We start from the raw sequence: 22,636 nt of genomic DNA, 5'->3' as shown, positions 1-22,636 counted from the left end.
ACCACTTTCTTCAAGGTAATTAATACGAAAAGTCTATGGAGGGATATTGGTCAAAAAAAAAAAAAAAGAATTTACAGTAAGTTGGAGGAGAAAAATTAAAAAGTGACTTAATAGAAACAAAATGGATTTATACGTTGAAAAAAAGAAGGTACAGGTCAAAGAGTTCTTTTTGGCAGATCAACAGAGAGAAGTGGCAGAACTGCTGAATGGTTTAGCTCTTCTTTCAGAAAAGTGAAGGTATAAACAGCATGGCTAAAGTCTAAGTAAACAGAGCTGACATTTCAAATCTCAAGACTGACACTGATGTGTCCCCCTTGTGTTCTGGTAACAGGGACTCCTGATTAAAGTGAGAAAGGGCAGGTGCTGATGAAGTTATATGTTTGGATCCCGGCTTCATCTTAGGGAAAAAATTCTGCTGATTCAGATTCAGGAGATTTGTTACACTTAAAATGGATTTAACAAACTCAGGAGAATTGTTACACTTAAAATGGATGAGATTATGAGGAAATAAGACTTACATTATACATAAAAGCTTAAATTAAATGTCTAGGCTCAAAAGCTTGTGGGCTCTATGTATTTTTCAAATACCCAAATACACAAACACATATCCCCATGTGACTGATAATGGAGAGACACACTTTCAATACACAAGGAACTTCCCAACGTCATTATAAAACAATACAAGCATTACATGGTTGTACCAGTGATTTTAAAGTGGTAGCTATGTTTTCTCGATTTAATTTCAGATTTAAATGCAGGGCAATCATACAGAAAGAGTAAAAGAAAATAAACCCAGCCAGAAACAAGTAAACAAGTAATGAAAAAAATTAATATATGTAACTCAACAATTAAAACATCTGCATACACAAGCCATACAAAACATTCAGCTATTAAGTACTGACTTCAAATTGTATGACTGAAATGGCCTAAAAGAACATGGCAGGCAGGACATTATATTGTGTGTTCTATTTCTTATTGTGATAGAAAAAATGGAGACATAAAATACTATTTTTGAAAACCAACAAGGACCTACTGTAGAGCACAGGGAACTATATTCAACGTTATGTAATAACCTAAAAGGAAAAGTATCTAAAAAGAATATGTATGTATGTATATGTATGTATCGGAGAAGGCAATGGCACCCCACTCCAGTACTCTTGCCTGGAAAATCCCATGGGCAGAGGAGCCTGGTGGGCTGCAGTCCATGGGGTCGCTAAGAGTCGGACACGACTGAGCGACTTCACTTTCACTTTTCACTTTCATCCACTGGAGAAGTAAATGGCAACCCACTCCAGTGTTCTTGCCTGGAGAATCCCAGGGACGGGGGAGCCTGGTGGGCTGCCGTCTATGGGGTCCCACAGAGTCGGACACGACTGAAGCAACTTAGCATATGTATGTATAGCTGAAACACTATGCTATATACTTGAAACATATTGTAAATCAACTATGCTTCAATAAAATTCTTAAAAATGTAATTTTCAAGAATATATTATTAGTGATATAAGAATACATTAAGAAACCTATAGCAACATTATTTTATAAACGTTTCAGATTTTAAAATCTTACTGAAAATATCCCTCCAGCAAGGAGTGTTTTAAATAAATCTGTTTACTAGAAACATCTGTTTGATAAATAAATATTGTTTTACTAGATCAAACTGACCACTAATGTCAATTATTATTATTAATATATACATTTTATTTAAGAATAAATCTGGCTTAATTCTTACCTCATCTTGAGATTTAACCAGAGTCCTGAATGTTTTTTCTCCGCTTTCTCCATCTATCATTTTATTTCGAATCTAAGGGAAATTGAAACAGTTACTTTATGCAGACACTCAACAGACCAACCAAGTGTGGAAATATTCTTTTTAAAAGTTACTGCATTATTGTTATTTTAGGTCATCCTGTCAGAATACTTTACAACAGATATTCATTGTTTACCTAAAATATCCCAGCATGAAGCCTCAGTCTAAGGTAATTGTAATAAATAGACTTTATCGTTCTACACTGAGGGAGTAAATGTGTAAAATGTGGAAAGCAAGTACAAATGTGTGACAAACTGTAAAAGAAATACGAGAGTCTTTGAACAGATAAGAGACAGAGTTAATCCACTTGAAAGAATCTGAGAAATCTCTGCTCTGGCACATGAAAGCCGGGTTCAAATTCTGGTTCTGCTACTTACTATTAATAGCTGAGTAACTGGAGATAAGTTATGTAACGTCTTGTACCTCAAATAGATCATCGGTACAACAGACATAATAATAATAGTAGTAATAACAACAAAAACAATGAACCTATTTCAGAAGCTCTTGAAAAGCCATGACTGACACCTATCACATACTCAATACGTGTTATTATTAATAATTATCTTTATTATTATGGAGGGCTTCCCTGGTAGCTCAGATGGTAAAGAATCTGCCTGCAATGCAGGAGACCTGGGTTCTATCCCTGGGTCGGGAAGATCCCCTGGAGAAGGAAATGCCAACCCACTCCAGTATTCTTGCCTGGAGAATCCCAAGGACAGAGCAGCCTGGTAGGCTATAGTCCATAGGGTTGCAAAGAGTTGGACACAACTGAGCGACTAACACTTTCACTTTTCACTTTATTATTATGGCAGGTCCTCTCAGAGGAAGTGGCATGCAATGTTGGTTTTGAAAGAAAATAGAAATTTTCTGAAATAGAGTACTAAGAAAAACATGGCAGCTTCTTTCCTCATGTTGCTTATTGAGTGGTTAAATTCTCTGAAAATTTTCTTTCAATTCTATGGCAACATCCTCCTCCCTATGTTTTTTTAATTGAAATTTACAAGTTATATTTGTATTGAAATATACAACTCTACCTGTGGAAGGAAAAAGAAAGAAAAAACTAAGGTCACACCCAATTTTAAATATTTATTCCTTTTCATATGATCTTTTGGATCAGAGAGCCTAGGATCTGGAAATTTTTAAAGACAAAAGACAGTCATCTTTGTGCATATAGTCCAAAGAGAGAACCAACACATGAAAATGCTCAACAAATCCTGTGGACTGGAAGAATCCCAGCATCTGATAGGAGGGTGTTGTTCAGGCCAACTGCACTTACCTCCACTTTAATATCGTTCTCTAATTCTGCATCAAGGAAATCCAAAGTTACTGGCTCCTGAGATTTGGGGTTCTACACAGAGAACAATTAAGCATATAGGACATTGTAAAATGCTGTATAGAGAATAATTCAAGGGATATTTAAATATAGAATTAATTCCATAAAAGTTACTTACCTAAGATATATGAAAAAGCTGACTAAATAATTGTATAAATGTAGATTCTTTCATATATATTTTAAAATTATAATAAGTAGGCTAGGAATTTGAGCCTAATTGTGGCAAATTCTGATTATCACCAACTGAAGATACTTATATTTTGAGTCCTGTGTTAGATGGGACATTTATAATCACAAATCCTGTGGGAATATGACTTCTGAAGATCCACTTACAGCTTTTTTTTCTTTAATCAGGATGTGAAATGACCACGTGACATTTAAAAAATTTTTCTTAATCATAAAGTAAGGACCTCAAAATATTTGATAAAGAAACATATACTATTCTCTTGTAACACTAGTAATGCAACATGTTGTAGTAGAATTTCAAAGTTCACTAGAACATAAAATCATAATACATGTCTAAAATTTTACAACTTTAAAAATTTAGAAACTGGATTTTAATGTTTACTAAATTAGATACCATCAATATGTTATAACTAATTAGATAGAAGTAATAAACACAAATTATGCCATATTAGTGGAAGGTCACTGGAAGTTAAAAAATTACAGCCTCACAGTCTCTTCTAAAATATATTTGAATCATCATTATTTTAAACACTGTTTTACAAATGCTGACTACCAAAGACAATGCCAAACATGAAATATATTAAAGTTAAATATTTATATCAAATGCTGAATAACACAATATACATAGCATATATTCATTTTATAATAATGACAGAAATGCCTTTAGGGAGTAATTCCATTTAAATAATGAAAAATATATAATTCCCGTGGGTTTTGATGAATGGGAATTCTTAAAGAAAAAAAGAAAAAAAACAAAAACAAACTGTGCCTGGCATGTCTATTAAAAAAAAATTCACTGCTTATGAAACTGATATCTAAATTCAGAAGGTTCTAGACTATTGAAAATAAGTATTGGATTGTTCAACAGGTTAAAATACTGATTTTTTTTTAGGCAGCATTTTACTGGTTTGGAAGTAAATACCCTTTTGAAAAGTAACATGTTTCTGAAGAAGAAAATAAAAATCAGCATTGAAAATAATTCTAGTCCTTTGCTTAAAATATGAAATTGTACACATTTCTATCAAAAGGAGACTCTAAAGTTGACAGTTATTCTAAATTCCTTACTTAAAGTCATATGAAATAAATTATCTTTACACAAACACCCTATCAGCATGACAATTTTAACTCACTGCAAAACAAAGTCAAAATAAAATGATAAAATATAAACATAAATAAGAATATCATCTTACATGCAATGGATAATGCATAGCATGACCAGACCCAAACAGCATGCATGGAGGAGGCATTATCAGGAAGAATTGGCAATATGAAGATCATGTCCCAATCCAACATATAAAGACACAGAAAGGAAAAGGAAATCATAAAAGAAAAATGTCAATGCACCACTTGTACTTTGTATATGGCAATCTGGCTGACCAGTTTTTAAAAGACTCATCACAAGTAAAGTGACAGAAAAATTCAAAAGCAGACTCATATCGAAAAGAACCAAGAGACGCATGAGAACTGAATCCAGTCCCTGCGTTCCCAGCACTTTCATTATTTAATATTTTTCATTTTTCAAATATTTTAAAATGTTTTAAATATCCAACAATCCTCATTTGAAAAATTTAAATATCAACTAATAAAATGATTAATACCATTTGTGGAACTAAAATAAAAGGCAGAATGTAATGTTCTTAAATTTTAAATTGAAATAATTAACAGCATTATTAAAAATACTACATAGTTCAAAAAATATTTTCTAAATTTAGAAGTCTTGTGTGGTTGCTAGTTTGCCATTTAAAGTTTCCTTAAAACAAAAATAAACCATTTTCCAGGTTGTTTTTTTTTTAAATTATATCACAATATCTACATGCAATATTTAAAAGTATCGCAAAACTAAAAGTTCGCTAAAATGCACATGACTGCAATGAGTATAATTTAAGGTAATACACAAAAAGAAACATGCAAGAGGAGTAACATAAAACAGTTTAATACATCAAGAAAAGGCAAATTTTAACTGTAGAGGAACCATAAAAGATATGAAGATTGACACAGCAACATGAAATTCAGATTGTTACAGAATTTTAGAGCTAGAAGGGAACTGAAGTTTTTATTAATCCAAAGGCTCTGTTCTTTAGAATCCCCTGGGAATCTTTAAAACTATTCATAAGCCTAGGGCCTATCCCTGGCCAAATTAAGTCAGAATTTTCAGGAGATGGAGCTGGGGATCTATATTTAACTTCCTCAGAATATCCTGTGTAGGATAGGAAATTATTATTAGTTGAATCTTCCTACTTTTCAGATGAAGAAACTGAAGTACCATGGGGTTTAGTGCACTACTCAAGGATATAGTGTTGGTTATAAGTAGAACAAACTGGAGTTCAGTTCTACAAATGCATACTGTAATGATCCATTAATATCACACTACCTCTCTATTACAATATCACCATTTTTTAAAAAGAAATAGGCTTACATATAAAACCTTAAGTCACGCTGAACTTTCTTCAAAATTTTGAAATGCTCTTACTAAATTTTACTAAACTATAGGAAGAATCCTTTCACGATGATTATTTTTAGTGTTAATGTTTTAAGTTATTTTCCCACCAGAGGAAAGATTTTGCAAGTGAGTTTTCCAGACAGTATTAATTTTCAATTTTGGACATTTTTAATTAGGTGATGTGAACTTGCTCTAACTGCTAACCTGAAAATATACTTTTAGAAATTCCCCAGAATTTTTGCTTAAATTGTGTGATTCATAGAAATTACACATCAGAATTTTATTTTTATTTCTACTTAGAAGTTAATTTTACAACCAATTGTTAGGATTACACTGATTTGACACTGATTTCACAATAATATTTAATAACAAACCTAATTTTAATTTTGTGATTACTCTGATTATCATTGTTACATAATTTGCTAGCAGTCTTTAGTCAGCAAATGCATACCCTCTGCCATCATTAATAACATTTTTGCTCCAATTTATTGAAAAATGATGCTCATCTCCATCTCATGCTCTGGAAGCTTGCTATCAAGAAAGGCGGCATTAATCATATGCTTTTAGGAAAAGAAGCTTGATCGCAACTCTGATTTAGCAAATTTGAAGGCACTGCTAACTTCAGTTACCTGAACATTGGGTCTCCTTTTTCTTAAATTAATTGTTGGTATACCTAAGCCAATAGGCTGAAGCAACAGAAAGACGGTAATTCATCATACTACATATAAACCTGGGTAAAGGTTCTACCTTATCATCAATTTTGGTCAGATATTTCCTCAATCAGAAACAGGTATCATCAAGTTCATGATGAGTTAATAAACGAAAGTTCAAAAATATTTTTAGTGAAAAAATATGTAAAGCTAGTAAAATTACGTAACATTTAAAGAAAAATTACTAATATTTTCCTTTTATTCCTAAAAAAAAAAAGTAATAAAGTAGGAAAGGAGAAAGATGCTTTCTCTCAGACAATTCTTATGCTGATTTATTTATTTATTTATTTTAGATTTTATTTTATTTTTAAACTTTACAATATTGTGTTAGTTTTGCCAAATATCGAAATGAATCCGCCACGGGTATACATGTGTTCCCCATCCTGAACCCTTCTCCCTCCTCCCTCCCCATAACACTGTAGGTTCATTTTAAATATTTTAAATGTAAATTATTCACAATTTCCTATACAATAAATATTTCTTAAGACTGATAAAAAATGAGATATCTAGTAAGTATACCTAATCTGGTTATGTCAATGAAACAAAATGAGGGAATTCTAAATTCTATTTTGGAATAAAGGAGGATACATAATTCAGCATTTGTCAAAATATAGTCATGGTAGAGACTCTGAAGAGTCACTTTGAGAAGATAAGTAATGATTCCTTAGGAAATTAGATAAGCAAAAGATTCACAGCTATTTTATTTTCCATTATTCTTGGCTTTAGGATACTTTTTCTGCCTTCTAAAAACTTCAGAATTGTACTCAAATAAGTTGAATTAAGATTATAGTTTCAGGAGGAAACACAAGGCATTCAGCAAAGAATGCCTGCGTAAGATTAAATGTTGATCTTGCTAAATAATAATGGATACTATGGAACATGGCATTATTTTTCTATATTTTCACTGGTGAATTTTGAATGAAAAAGATTAAGATTAATTTGGCTAGCATGCTACTCTAACCATATTGGTCTTTTGTATTTATCAGTTTCTAATACACTATATTATACTTTATCAGGTTCTTGTATCTATCTGTATAACTAGTAACATCACCCACAAAAAGAAATTATAATATCTAACCTGTTAATAATGAGAATAAGCATATTTAATTCAAAAGCATGAACTTCAGAAAAAATACACTGATAGTTTAAACATTTTAAATGGTTCTCTAAAACTATTCTTTTAATAATTTCCTATATAAAAATATGAAAAAATAACATAATCCTGAAGAAAAATCAACCACTTGGGCTTTACTATGAATTTATAAATAATTTATATTTTGTTTGTAGCTTTCAAAATTTTAGTAAATTAATTATTCCAAGTATGAGCCAGAAACATGTTTAAAGCATTCAAATAGTAATAAAATATTTTCCACATAAATACTGGTTATTAGTACAAGAATGTAGAAAAGGGAAAAACTTTTCAAATAATTACCTCTAAATGATGGATTTATATATTTACATATATTCATTATTCTCATTATTCTTCTTTATTATTTTGTCTATGATATATTTTAGTTCCTTTGGGGAAGGAGTTTACACTCACAATCATGAAATGTCCAGCTACATAAAAGTAGGGCTCCTTCACACCCTTCAGCACATTATATTATTATAGCATTTAAATCATGTTACTTATGGGAATATAATTTAAATATATTGGCTATACAACATAATACAAAATAATACTATAAAGTTTTTACAAATCTTAAGATTCAGAAAGATCAAAATTTTCAATTATAAAAAATCATAATGTTAGCCAATCATAAACAACTCTATTATAAGAAACTTGACATGTTTTTAAAGAGCTGTGACAGACTAATGATAACATGTGAAATGCTTATCTCATATTTACATTAAAGTAACAACTTTAAAAATAATTCAGTGTGATCAGTAGCTATAAATAATTAGTAAATATTTAGGTAATGATGGATTTTGTATGGAAATAATTTCCAGAGTGAGAAATAAAATGCAGATATTAGTTATAACAATAAATGTTTTTTAATATTCAATATTAATGGTTCTTAATTATTACTTTTTGAATAATTTTTAATGACCCTACTTGATACACTAAAATATCTCTAACATTAAATATCTATGCCTGGGGAGAAGGAAATAGTATGTGTAAGTCTGCATAGATTTCCCTGAAGCATGGTTTAAAGTATCCTTAATATTATCTTCAAAGTTAAATAATAACTTGAAGCTGCTTATAAATTAAAAATAAATAAGGTTTTGCCAGCTTTACATATAGATACATAAGTGCTTTACCTGTGAAGCATTAATGAAAAGTGAAATGAATTGGATGAGATATTTAGGAAAGTAGGAATAAAGATTTGGATAAAATCTTTAATGTATGGCATTTTATAACTTTCATATAACTCACTGATTAATAACCCCTTCCCAGTTATGAAGTCCATCTCACTGAGTTTTACTTACTGCATTTTATACATATCTTTATAAGTCTGGGAGAGGGAAAGGAGAAATAATTACCAGAATCAAAGAGAGAGAGAAATGGCCTATGCAGAGAGGAACATGAATAATGCTTTCAGGTTTATGCCCATCCAGGCAGCGGCCTTTACCACCTTACAGCCTAATTAAAACACCAGGAGGATGTGCGAAGCTCAGGCCCAGAGGTGACAATGACTGCCTCCGAGACAGGACTCCTGGTTAGCTGGACACTGGATAGGAATATTGCAGAGCTAAGCTGGTAAGCGAAAATGAAAACTGCTTTCACTCTTCGCATAACTGTGGCTTTGTCATGTATTATTAACATTACACATAAAATGCTTTTTTATACTTAGTGCTATATAGTGAATAAAAAATGATGAACCTAATAAGAACATTAATCACTAATTTTACAGAACACTATCACTGTAAACAAATTATAGACATACCTTTGGCTGAAGATTTGGATGTAATAAAACATAACCATTAGGATCAATTGCAAAATAATAGCCATTGGGGCACAACTGAAAAATAATAATAATAAATTATTAAATACATATTTTAAAGCATAAAGAAAGGTAACATGATATTATAACATTCTTTTAAGAATTATTTTAAATATTTAGTAACTTTGCAAAGATAAATGCACAATTTTTGAGAATTTCTTAAGTGCCTTAAAGACAAGCTAAATTAGTACAGTTTTAAAATAAAAAAGATATCAAAAGAGAAAATTGCATCTTACTGTAAAACGTGGTGTTAGTCTTTTAATATCTTCCAAGGACACATCAACTCCCATCACACCAAGAATCAGCTGATTCTATAATAAGCAAAAAGGCAGTATATTTTTACCAAAAATTTGCACATTTCTATACAAAATTATAACATACATTCCTCCTTTTGCTTGACAATGCTTGTATTTCACATTAGGTTAAATATATATATATATATATTTTTTTTATGTGTAAGCGTGAGGCACTTAAGCTATCAGTTTGCAGTGATTCTCAGCTGTGATTTTTCTTTTCCCTCAACTGTATCGTTATTAGGTTAAAAGTGAAATCTTGATTATTAGAGCTAAAATACAAAAAATATATGAAATTTTAAATTTGTTGCTTTTTGTACTAATTACCCTATAGTTTAATTGATACTATACAGTCAACAGCTCTAAGTGGGGGTTGTATGTATATTTGTGAGTATAAACTGACTTTGTGCTATAATACAATTCAGAAATCACCACTTAAAATTAATTAGACAATACCAAATAAAAAAGAACCATGTATTTTTGCTGCTGATAATACTAGTGTATATGTGAAAAGTATGTGATCTTATGTGTAATAAAATGGAAACTCTCACAACACTATTTCTGCTTGCTGTTAACTTCTAAATACCAAACAATGGGCATCATAGTTTTAGTTGCAAATCAAAGAATCCATGTGGCAAATTGTTATCATAGTCTTTTATGGGACATAAGGATGGTAATGGTGTTAAAATTTGGAATCAGGAATCTGTTTTAAATATAATTACATAAATTATAAAATAAAATGTTACACAGAAAGTCATTAAATCCAGTCAACAGTTATTATAAGCACATTGTAAATCCTGTGTAGGTACACACAGAATGAGAAAGTTAGGTCAACAGCTATGCTGTTTTCCCATGAACCAACCCAGAGCCAACTCAGAGCATGTTCCCCAAATTTAAGCAATCCCTTACACAGTCTATATGAGGAGTTAAGAGAATTACTCCCTTCATGAGTTACAATAATCAGAACCAGCATATATTTAAGAATGGTAATGAGCCCCCAAAGAGGAATAACCAATTTTGTCTATGGCCACATTATTAAAATAAGGATTTCAACTGAAATTTATAATAAGTGAGCAAATAATGCTTAAGTGCAACATTCATTATATTATAAACTAGAAATAAATTTCCCTCAAATCAGGAATGTCAGCCAAAATATAAAATCAGTATTTAGTATTTAAAAATCTTAATTCTCCTAGATTTTTAAATTCCTTCTAATGCAAGCTAAGACAAAGGAATGCAAACCTACTTTAAATCAAAAGTATTTTTTAAAATGAGATAATTTAACAAGCACAAGATATATATTTTTCAACATTTGTAGAACTTTAAGTTGGTAGCATTGACAATGCCAGAGCTATAGAAATAAGTATTTTTATGAGACTCAGTAAGCATTTTTTCCTCAATCTTAAAAAAGAGAAAAACAGAAAGAGAACTATTCATTTAAATCATATCCTTAAGTTACATGATAATTAAAAAAAAATAATTTATTGTATGGGACTGGGAGGATGAGCGATCCTAAAAAGGTACCTATATATATCTGATACAAACATTACCATGTTATTTTTTTTTTCCTGAACTCCATGGGTATCTTAGATGCATTTAAAAATGTGCACACAGTAGTACTGCCCATTTATCATGTATTCTGTAACATCTTACGGGAAACCCAAATGAACTTTCTGGTCCAAGCAATAATTACTCCCAGATCCTGAACTTGTGTTCTTGTCAAGTCACAGTTAGATAGAGTTAAGTTGAATCTTGTCTCTGGGGGAACTGAGAATTTGTCCTGCATTTCCTTTTTCCCAGGTGGTTATCACATAGACAGCTGCTGACTTTTACTTTCAGCCTCATGAGACAGTTACGTTGTATTATTTCCTTATAGAAATATCTTATCCACAATGAGCTTCAACGTCATAGTTTATCATTTATTATTATTAATTTTATCAATTAACTTTTAACCTTTAAGTTTGTCTTATTTTCATTTTGGCCGGTTATGTTGAAGACCGGAAGAGTTCCAGTAATGACAAGTCCCAGTTCCTAAAAATAGATTCACAGAAAAAAGTCAAATTCAAATAACAATTTAAACTTTGTCATTATGCATTAGTTTTTGGATATCTGACACTGTATTTTAGTTGCTTTATAAACAGTCATAAAAATTAGAAATTTATTTTGAAAGCTTATTTAAAAGTCAATGAAATAAATGCCTTAGAAATTAGTAGTATCTATTAGTCAGTTCTTTAAGCATGCAACATCTAAAATAACACTCTCAAGAGAGCATTGCAATAACTTTAAAAGTCAAATTACACTAAGCCTTGTAGTAACCCTGTCCATCTACTCTTTTTTTTCACAGTGAGTCCACCTAATATCAGAGGCCACTATGAACAGTGATATTAAAATATTGTTTCAAATGATTTAACTTTGCTTTTTTTTTCAGCTCCATTCTTAAATTTTTTCATGCCCCAAGCCAAAGGCTTCAGGCTAAATCACAGATGTGTAGCAAAATAATATTATAAACAGAAAAAACATGCTACTGATAATACATTTCTAGGATATTCTAGGTAAGCATTATGATGTTCAAAAGAAGCAACACTGCTTCTATATGCTCTCCAAAATGAATGTTTTGACAAACTGAAACGATGCAGACAAGTGCAGTAATCAAATATGAAAGTCCAGTCATGAAGCAGTTCAGTAGAGTAAAAATAATCACACAGTATTAATCAGCATGTAGATAATTTCATATGTTACATGAATCCACAGAGATTAGTTGGAAAAAAACTGATTTTTCAGGTCATAGGTTGCATTTTATGATTGTCATCTGCAACAATTATATTTCTGTTACAAATATTTCATGTCAGAACTACATTTTTAACAAAATTACTCTTTAAAATAGTTTAAAAATTATTGTTGAAAATTCTGAATTTACTGAGAAATTATTAGTAATCTTTCTGTGAATAATGATCCCAAATCCAAATTTATTGACTCTTGTTCTAATTATAGAAACAGCACAGTCTTATAAAGAAAATGGTTTAGGCTATGGTTTATTATTAATTATACACATGGGAAGCTCAGAAACAGTGGAAACTGAATTAGTGGGAAAGGACAATCATACACTTTCAGCAGAACAAGGTATCAAATTATTTGGGACCAAGAAAATTAAGGAAATGATGACACATAGTTGGCTGCATGATAGGTATGTTGACTTTGTATTTAGTTTTAAGGAAGAAAATTTGACCATGAAAACATCCTTAATTGAATATGTGAATTAATATCTGCAATGAAAACTTTCCACCTCAAACAGTGTCATATTATAGATAATTTATAAACCTAGTATCCAAAAGACACCAAAATCCATGGATGTTCAAGTCCCTTATATAAACTGAGTACTATTTACATATAACTCATGCTCATTCTTCCAGACTTCAAATCATCTCTATATAACTTATAATACCTTTTACAATGCAAAAAGGTAAAGTAAAGTGGAAGTCGCTCAGTCATGTCCGACTCTTTGCAACCCTATGGACTGTAGCCTACTAGGCTCCTCAGTCCATGAAATTCTCCAGGCAAGAATATTGGAGTGGGCTGCCACTTCCTTCTCCAGGGGATTTTCCTGACCCAGGGATCGTGCAGGCAGATTCTTCACCATCTGAGACATCAGGAAAGCCCCTTACAATGCAAATGCCACGTAAACAGTTGTAAGTACAATGTAAATGTTATGTATACATTAAGCCAGTGCCTGGCAAAATCAAGTTTTGCTTTTTAGAACTTTCTGAATCTTTTTCCTAAATATTTTCAATCTGCAATGGTTGTTCCTATAGACACAGGACACAGATATGGAGGACCAACTCTGTATATATTGAGTATATGCACAGTTTTAGGAATGGTAACATGGCTTAAAGCTTAACATTCAGAAAACTAAGATCATGGCATCTGGTCCCATCACTTCATGGGAAATAGATGGGGAAACAGTGGAAACAGTGTCAGACTTTATTTTGGGGGGCTCCAAAATCACTGCAGATGGTGATTGCCGCCATGAAATTAAAAGACGCTTACTCCTTGGAAGGAAAGTTATGACCAACCTAGATAGCATATTCAAAAGCAGAGACATTACTTTGCCAACAAAGGTCCGTCTAGTCAAGGCTATGGTTTTTCCAGTAGTCATGTATGGATGTGAGAGTTGGACTGTGAAGAAAGCTGAGTGCCAAAGAATTGATGCTTTTGAACTGTAGTGTTGGATAAGACTCTTCAGAGTCCCTTGGAGTGCAAGGAGATCCAACCAGTCCATCCTAAAGGAGATCAGTCCTGGGTGTTCTTTGGAAGGAATGATGCTAAAGCTGAAACTGCAGTACTTTGGCCACCTCATGAGAAGAGCTGACTAATTGGAAAAGACTCTGAGGCTGGGAGGGATTGGGGGCAGGAGCAGAAGGGGACGACAGAGGATGAGATGGCTGGATGGCATCACCGACTCGATGGACGTGAGTTTGAGTGAACTCCGGGAGTTGGTGTTGGACAGGGAGGCCTGGCGTGCTGCAATTCATGGGATCGCAAAGAGTCGGACACGACTGATCGACTGAACTAACTAACATGGCATAATAGAAGCAATCTTTTTCTTTGCATCACTTTCACATTTACATAGAATACCATAAATTTTTTCTAAATATGGTAATATGTGCTCCCAAATGAGATACAAGACTTCTAACATATTAGACAAACTTATAAACTGCAGTCAATTCCAAGGCACTGTGCAAGTTTCTAGAGAACTAAGAAGAGAAATGAAACAAGATATCTGCTATCTTGGAATTTATTTGATATTGAGTTTCCAGAGTGCAATTCTTTTCCTCTAAAGAATCTTATTTTATCTCTCAAATAAAATGAACCTTCCACAATACTGTCCCAGTCTTGGTTCTAGTCTTACCTTCCATTATCTGCAAAAGTGACCAAATATCATCCTTTCAATATACATAGCACTTGTCCAATTTTCATACTGCTATTCCTTTCTGTAATTTCTCTGCACATCAATTGTAGAGACCTTACCTAGACTCATATATTTAGCTAAAACAATACCATCTTTTTAACCTTATTCTGTCACCAAATATGTGGCCTCTTTCTTCTGATTTTTAGAGTTCTTTCCATTTTTCTCATTATGTTTTTGTCTTGCAATATTTTTACCTTTTTTAAAAAAAAAAGAAAAAAAAACTGTGAATCTGACCAGATTATTTTTTGAATGTGCTATATGCAAAGACTATAAACAAGTAATTGGAAATAAAAATGGGTCATGTTTGAGTCTTAAGTTAGAAGAAAGAATGCACTATGTATCCACTGACCAGTCAATTAATGTGTCTCATTTTGTTCTTTTTTTTTTTACATTTAGTCTCAGCTAGCAGAACAGCAGATTCAAAACTAAAATCGCTTCCTAAAGTCATTTATGATATCTGCAAGAACCTCACCAACAATGCAGACATGCTGGTTAATGAACTTCTGGTTCATAGGAAATACAAGAGGGAATAATTACTGACTCCTCCTATCATACTCTGTCCTGTGATGGATTTGAATGCGTGAAACATTTTGACCACAGCTTCAGATGACCATGTGACCTTAAATAAATATGTGATGTCAAGAAGGAACACTGGACAGTAATTTTAGCAAGGGCTTGAGGTAAGCAAGCTTCATTTTATCATTCTTAGCGTGCAAGGCTGCTGCTAATAGTGCCTGTTTTTCTCCTAAACTTCCTGTATTTGTTTATTTTACAAGAACCAAATGATAAGTAATTCTTTCTAAATAGATTGCATTCTGCCCTGTGGGTTCATCACTGTATTCAGGAAAGTAGTATCAGCATATAATTAAACTCCAAGTAGGAAAAGGGGTTACTGAATCAGCACCTATTTTTCAGAGCTTAGTATTGTAAGTCTCTCTGATGTTACACTAGCAAAATTGTTAATTAAGTCTTCTCTAATTAAGTTAAGCATATGAATAAATCTTATTACTATTTATAAATTTCATATTAGGAAAGAAAAAGTTATACTAAAATATGATTTCTCAATATCAGCCCTATTGACATTTTGAGCTGAATAATTCTTTGTTTTGTGTGTGTGTGTGTGTGTGTGTGTGTGTGCACGCATGAGTGTGTTGGGGATGTGTGTGATTCTCTTGTACATGGTGGGAATGTCTAACAGCATCCCTTACACCTATTCATTGGATGCCAGTAGCAAACTCTGTCCCAGTCATGACAATCAATAAAACCTATAGATATCTCCAAGTGATCTGAGGGGCAAAACTGCCCCCAGTTGAGAAAGAACCACTGCTCTGAAATACGATGGCATGCCTGTACTACAATTCCCACTGTGCAGTGGGCAACTTAACATGTTTGTATTTGTTACTTCACATCAGACTGGATTACTTCAATGGGCTATTTCCATAAGTATTTAAGGTTGACTCTAAGCAAGAACTTATAATACGAAGAGGTGATTAGGTTTGTGATTGTTCCAGGGTGGGATAAGGTATTTGTTTATCTAATTGCAAGTACTTCTGAGTTTTGTTGAGTCTGGTTTAAGATATGGAGGCTATCTCAAATATGGAGGAGACAGCAGACAGACTCCTGCTAGCTGAAAATATGAAAGTGTTAGTTGCTCAGTCATGTCTGAGTCTTTGCGACCCTGTGGAGATTCTCCAGGCAAGAATACTGGAGTGGTTGCCATGCCCTCCTCCAGGGGATCTTCCCAACCCAGGGATCGAATCTGGGTCTCCAGCACTGCAGGCAGATTCTTTACCATCTGAGCTACAAGCTTCTGCTAGCTGAAATCTACTTTAAAAATAGTTTCTTCACAATTCTTGTTCAAAATCTACTAATTCATGTGACTTTAGGATTTTTTTTTTTTACATAAAACTTCACAAAATTATTAGAATGATCTTAAATTAAAGATTGGAGGTTTGAAACTCTATATCCTCAATGACAACTGAAAAATAACACTTTACATCTCTGGTTCTCTATTGCACACAAGTCTAGATTTTTAAGTAAATTATGTAAATTCTAGCAAAGAAGGTTGTGATAGAAGGAATTCTGAAAGGGTTTCATGAAGAGAAAAAGAGAAATGGAAGCTAGAGAGAAATAGAAGTTAGCTGTGTGCTTTTGTTATAACAGTCTTTGACTGAACAGCCTAGCTTACCAGTGCATCCAGGTATACGTTTGTCCACTGGACTTGCTTAGCTTTGTCTCCAGCTAAAACCATTGGTCTTCCCAGAACATCCAAATATTCCTATATAAAAACACATTAAAAAATTTAAGTCGTTGATAACTAGGAATGCAGTTCTTAAAAAAAAAAAAAAAAAAAAACTCCACAGAGAAAAATTTACCTAAAGGTAAAAATGAAGATGGAATTAAAATTATTAAGAGTGTTAAGCATATAATCATTCAATTTCTACTTTGGGTACTCCATAAATGGTATGTCTGCATACTCAGAATTAACAATATTTGACTTGTATTATTTATACAATGTATCTACCCCAGTTTTGTTTTGTTTTTTCCTCCTAACAAAACATTCTATTTCTGAGATACAGCCAAGGATAAGTGAAATAAGTTCCCTGTGAATTGTTTTATGTTAATCTAAACTATTTAAGGCTCTGTGATTTACTGGATGGAACTGCACAAATTTGAAATACTAAAGCAGCCACATACTTGTTTTCATATCACAGATTGTTTGGCTGAAATTCAAAACTACATTTAAACATATCAAAAATAAATGAAATACTGTGCCAAAACTAGACATCAGACTTGAATGCAGCTGCTGTTTCATTTCAAAACTCAACATATTCAGTATTCATTTCCACAAAAGCCATGTTATTTGGGCTAAATTTTGACTTAGTCTATTTTGTAGACTTTCAGTTATGTTTAAAACTGAATAAATGATTTTAAACAGCAATTTATGAATATTAAATTTATATTTAAATTAACTTATTGGTTCAATCTACCTATTTAACAAGTATGTTTTCAACTGAATGGCTGTACAAAAACCATCTCCTTGTTGTAAGTTGCAAATAATTATTGTTTAATTTTCTGTGTTGAACCTATAATTTGGGGAAACTCAGTTAAATGGTTTGCCATAGAAACAAGTTGAAATTATATGATGAGATTGTTACTAAATTGATTTTATTTATTTTCTATGATGTTTTTAAAATAGGAGAATACAAACATAATTACACATCTTTGTCTGAGTTTCAGATATTTAAAAACATTTGGAACTTTAATGAAATAAAAACCAATACATTACCATGATACTCATTACAAATGAAATAGTATGAATTATTTATTCATGTAATACATCAATCATTTATTCATTTTCACCTATTTTCTTCATATTGAGCATATTTAAAGTAGCAGAGAAATAATTTAGTTTGAAAAAACAGTTTAAACAAGTTTTAAATAACCATACCTGAGTATTGATTCTTATTGCTCCAATGGAAGGAATTTCGTAATAATAACCTGAAATATACACATATATACACAATAGATTTATATGTTTACATATTATGATATAATAAAATACACAGAACTGTTTTATGGCTTTCTAGGAGAAACCGAGTACTTCTAATTCACCAAACACTAAAATATCAATACCACTGATCAGTTTGGAAAATGTGTGATTAATGTAAACTCATAGCAAATACACAAGCTTTATCAGAAACTTCACTAAATTTCTTATATTGTATAAAATAAATGTCATTGTTCTAGAAAGCAGTAGAAAACCTGAAAAATTGTTTTCATTGGAGAAATAATTAAAAGTATACAATGATGGGTATCTAATAATTTTATATCTGCCAAAATATAACTTTGAGAATAAATCTAGGCTCTTGCTATTGTCATGTGTCATTGTTCAAACAACATTTTTTTCTGAGTATAAGTGAAATATAGGTTCACTATACAAAGTCTGAATTATCTAGGAATGTATAAGACATTTAAAAAAATAATTTAGCCACTCAGGAAAAATAGTACCATATAATGTTACACTTTCTGATAGCTAAGTTTTACACAATTCAGATATTATTTGATTCTTAATTCTTCTTGAAGTTATATTTGTTGAGAGTCACTAGCATAATTTAATAAAATATAACACTAATGTCAAAGTAATACTATAATGTAATGTAACACTGATGTCAAAGTTTCTCGTGTGTTTTCTCTAGAGAAAACATATCTTATTCTTGCCTCGATTTAAAAATTAGCTACAACTTTAGAGTATTTTAAATGATAATATGTGAAGTAACAACTATTAAATTCATCTTCTTATAATAAAATGTGGTCATGTAAACAGACTTGTTACCTTTATTTTCACAGGCCATCCACTGAATAGGTCCTCTGTCATAATTATGTTGACCAACTGAAAATGTGAATACACGGACCTGGTGAATTTAAAAATGGGTATCTGTTAGGCTGCATAAAATTTAATTGAAAGCCAAAACAAAAGAGCTAAAATAAAAGATAAATAAAAGCATGTTTTTCAGTTAATTTATGTGACAAGAAAATTGAGGCCTCTAAATCACTTGGAAGGCACCAGAGAGAAACCACATAATCTACTCTAAATATAGACTTTAGTTACTAAATTTAAGTTAGTACTTGGGTGCTCTGCATCATATCTCAATTCTGTGGCAGGATCATGACTAAGGTTTCATTAGCAGAAATGGCATCTTTCAGATTCAACTCAACATCAGCGGTCTCACCTGGTGAAAACATATTATTCACATATCTATCTAGTCACTGCCAAAAAAAAATTCTACTTAATAGGTACAAGGTTACAAAAATCTATATAGAAAGGAGGTCACTCTACGTTTAGTTGCTTAGAGCATTATACTTAATGATGGTTTCACTACTTTTCACATCATGAAAATATTTAATATGCATATGCATGAGTATGATGTTAGTCATATGACTTACTTTCTATAAAAGATGACTGGAACATATAAATAAATATTTTAAGCTCTGAGCATTTTTTAAAAGAATTAAAATATTGACTGCTTCTAATATGCAAATATTTAAAAATATAATTGTGATACTGTTTAATTATTGTAATTTATATATTCATTGGAAGGTGCTGAATTTAAACAGTATAAAAGCATAGAAAATAAATTCAATGAGGTCAACAAATATTTAATAAAATGGTTACTTGAATTACACTGATTTTTACCAATTTAGTAATGAGAGTAAACCAATACTCTAAGTTCAACAGTTTAGCTTTTTCTAAAGATAAACATGCAGAAAAGCACTTTTCCATGAATTCATGGTCTGGTTTGAACTATGTTAAGAGCTTTTCCCTAATTCATGTCGATTGACTGTTTGAATTGACATTTTCTAATTGTTTCATCTGTTTCATCTTTCGCACATGACTGCAGAGCACAAATCTCAAGAGATTCTACATCTGGTCTCTGTTCTTTTGCTGGTCTTGGCCACACAGAGATCACATCATAACAACCCTTGCCCCAGAAAGTACACTGGGGAGGTGGTTGTTTCACTTGTAAAGTTTCACTCAAGCCAATCATCCAGGTTTGCCTTGGCTAGTTATGCAAGAAGCCATTTGGTGAATACATCAGAGTTTTAATCACCCCAAACTGTAAAGACAGGTGACTGGTTCTAGCTTAACAGAAGTTGGTGTTATCCTCTCTTGCTACCCGCTCTCCCTATCCTAGTGTTACCCTCTCTTGCTACCCAAGTTGGTGTTACTTACTACCCTCTCTCCCTTAGTCCTTCAAAATACAAAAATCTAGTTTCATTTCCTAAAATCTTCAATTGGTCATTTTGGGGGATATGCATTTTAGTGGAGTGTTACTACTTAACAGAGTTAAAATTACTCCTAAATGGATTATTTTTACGAACGGGTTGGCCACCCTACTGATGATTCAATTTAATTGCCATACCTTAAACAATTGTCATGTGAATTCAGGACACGGAAACAATCCAGATGTTCTAGAAAGCACCTGGGGATCACTTTCATGATTAACATTTGAAAGCATGTCTCAAATTTTCGATTTAAAGCACTGCTTTGTCTGTTGTTTCTCTTACCACAACAGTATTCCATAAAATGGTTTCCATAAAGTACTCTTCAGTACAAGGACATAAATGAATAAGACTAAATGAATTATTATTACATATCTACATCCTTAGAAATCAAGCATTTCTAACAACATAGAGGCTAGACATACACAGACATACACCATGTGAATATTTGACTGATGTTATTCAAACAGTCCAAATAAACACAACACAGGCAAAAAACACACTAGTAAAAAACAACAAAACATATTGCTTTATTTGTTTTACTACAGTTTTGCCTGACCCTAATTGTTGGCCTACATGGAAACCTCAGATATTGTTCAAATTAAAGAATTTAGAATCAGAGCTGGGTGTCAAAGTATACACTGTCATAATTAATTGTAATTTAATAAAAGTTTAATACACTTTTTTTTTTAACTTTTTCTTCTCTATCTTTATTCATTTATCTCATAGGCCCTTCCTTGTCTATTTGAATATAGGTAGGATGCATTAACTGATTTGAAAAGACTATGATGCTGGGAAAGATTGAGGGTAGGAGGAGAAGGGGATGACAGAGGATGAGATGGCTGGATGGCATCACCGACTCAATGGACATGAGTTTGGGTGAACTCCAGGAGTTGGTGATGGACAGGGAGGCCTGGCGTGCTGCGGTTCACTGGGTCTCAAAGAGTTGGACATGACTGAGCGACTGAACTCAACTGATTGAATCATTCCCATATTACAAATGTATAATTTTTAACTCACTTTGAAAATTATATTTGCCTTGTGATAGATGTTTTTAAAGACATTTTTCTGAAAACATCCTCCCAATGGTTACTAAAATCTTAAAAATTACAAATTCAACCTTTCTATAGTTTCAGCAACTGTCTTACCATTACAATAATTATAAAATCTTTCTAGTATATTTAAAATACTTATTTTGTCTCTTGGTAGATATACATACACACAAAACATATGCATGTAAAATAGATTACCTTATAATTTTCCAAAATGACTTGATAAATGTTATATATATTTGATTGAGAAAAGTTTAATATAAATCATATCAAATATAAAAAGTTTAATATAAATCAGATATAAATTTTTAATTCTTTCTATGACAATGAAAAATACACATGAATACTATACTTCAATCCCAGGTGCTGTACCACGCTGACTTTTGTCTTTGCTTTAAAAATTTGAACTAATTATGTAATAAGATTTTAACTAGATTGATTTCATAATCAGGTGTGATATTCAACATTTCATAGTACATATATACAATGAATTGATAGTTTAAAAAATAATTTTTGAACTCTAACTTTCCACTTGGGAGATTTACTTTCATTCTCCTATTCCGCACTATGTGACTGCCACCCTGTGGATGAGTTAATGAACTAACCCCAAAGCCAAGTTTACAGAGAGGTTTGCTGTCCCCGCAGTCTGATGTTTTTCACCTCTTTAAGTGTTCCATTCTTCTTTAGCTATAAATTTGGGGAAATAAAATAATAAAGTGATTCCTTGAAATAGGCACAATTTAGAGATTAAGGTAAATTACATTCTCAAAGATGTGCATTTTCAGAGGTCTTTTCTTTACGTGGCCTTACAAAAAACCAAAATGACATTAAAAAAAAAAAACACAAAAAACCTTGAAACACTTAATGTGCAGTCACACAAGCTAAATATTTCATCTAAAGTCTCCATTAAGTAAATTACTTTAAATCAGGCCTCCATGAAAGCAAAGTCAGCTTTTATGGAGAAAAAATCCCATTACTTAGGCCTAGTAGTGCATTTATAATCACAACACTAGATCCATAGAACAAGTACATACTGAAGACTCACTGTTCTAAGTGTAATATTCCTAGAAAATTTGCTAAATGATCCTGAACTGGTTGATGTTAGATAGGCTATGTTTTA

General features: G+C 32.0%; 1 protein-coding gene across 13 annotated transcripts in view; it reads right to left on the bottom strand.

Moving 5' to 3' along the window:
* Window positions 1-22,636, bottom strand: part of CACNA2D1 (calcium voltage-gated channel auxiliary subunit alpha2delta 1) — a 521,990-nt gene that overhangs the window by 51,420 nt on the left and 447,934 nt on the right. For 5 of the 13 annotated variants that reach the window (XM_061413776.1, XM_061413779.1, XM_061413778.1 and 2 more), the window contains exons 13-21: window positions 19,017-19,095; window positions 18,132-18,181; window positions 16,869-16,958; window positions 11,668-11,745; window positions 9,658-9,732; window positions 9,365-9,439; window positions 6,396-6,452; window positions 3,084-3,155; window positions 1,730-1,801 (exon numbers count right to left, since the gene is read on the bottom strand). In XM_061413776.1, coding sequence (XP_061269760.1) covers window positions 1,730-1,801; window positions 3,084-3,155; window positions 6,396-6,452; window positions 9,365-9,439; window positions 9,658-9,732; window positions 11,668-11,745; window positions 16,869-16,958; window positions 18,132-18,181; window positions 19,017-19,095 — 648 coding nt within the window. The remainder of the gene's footprint in view (window positions 1-1,729; window positions 1,802-3,083; window positions 3,156-6,395; window positions 6,453-9,364; window positions 9,440-9,657; window positions 9,733-11,667; window positions 11,746-16,868; window positions 16,959-18,131; window positions 18,182-19,016; window positions 19,096-22,636) is intronic. The other 8 variants (XM_061413781.1, XM_061413784.1, XM_061413783.1 and 5 more) reach the window with 3 other exon arrangements.

The sequence above is a fragment of the Bos javanicus genome, chromosome 4 (assembly GCF_032452875.1).
Source record: "Bos javanicus breed banteng chromosome 4, ARS-OSU_banteng_1.0, whole genome shotgun sequence".
Taxonomy (NCBI): Eukaryota; Metazoa; Chordata; class Mammalia; order Artiodactyla; family Bovidae; genus Bos; species Bos javanicus.
The sequence above is the reverse complement of the archived record's forward strand: the minus strand, read 5'-3'. Positions and strand labels throughout refer to the sequence as shown.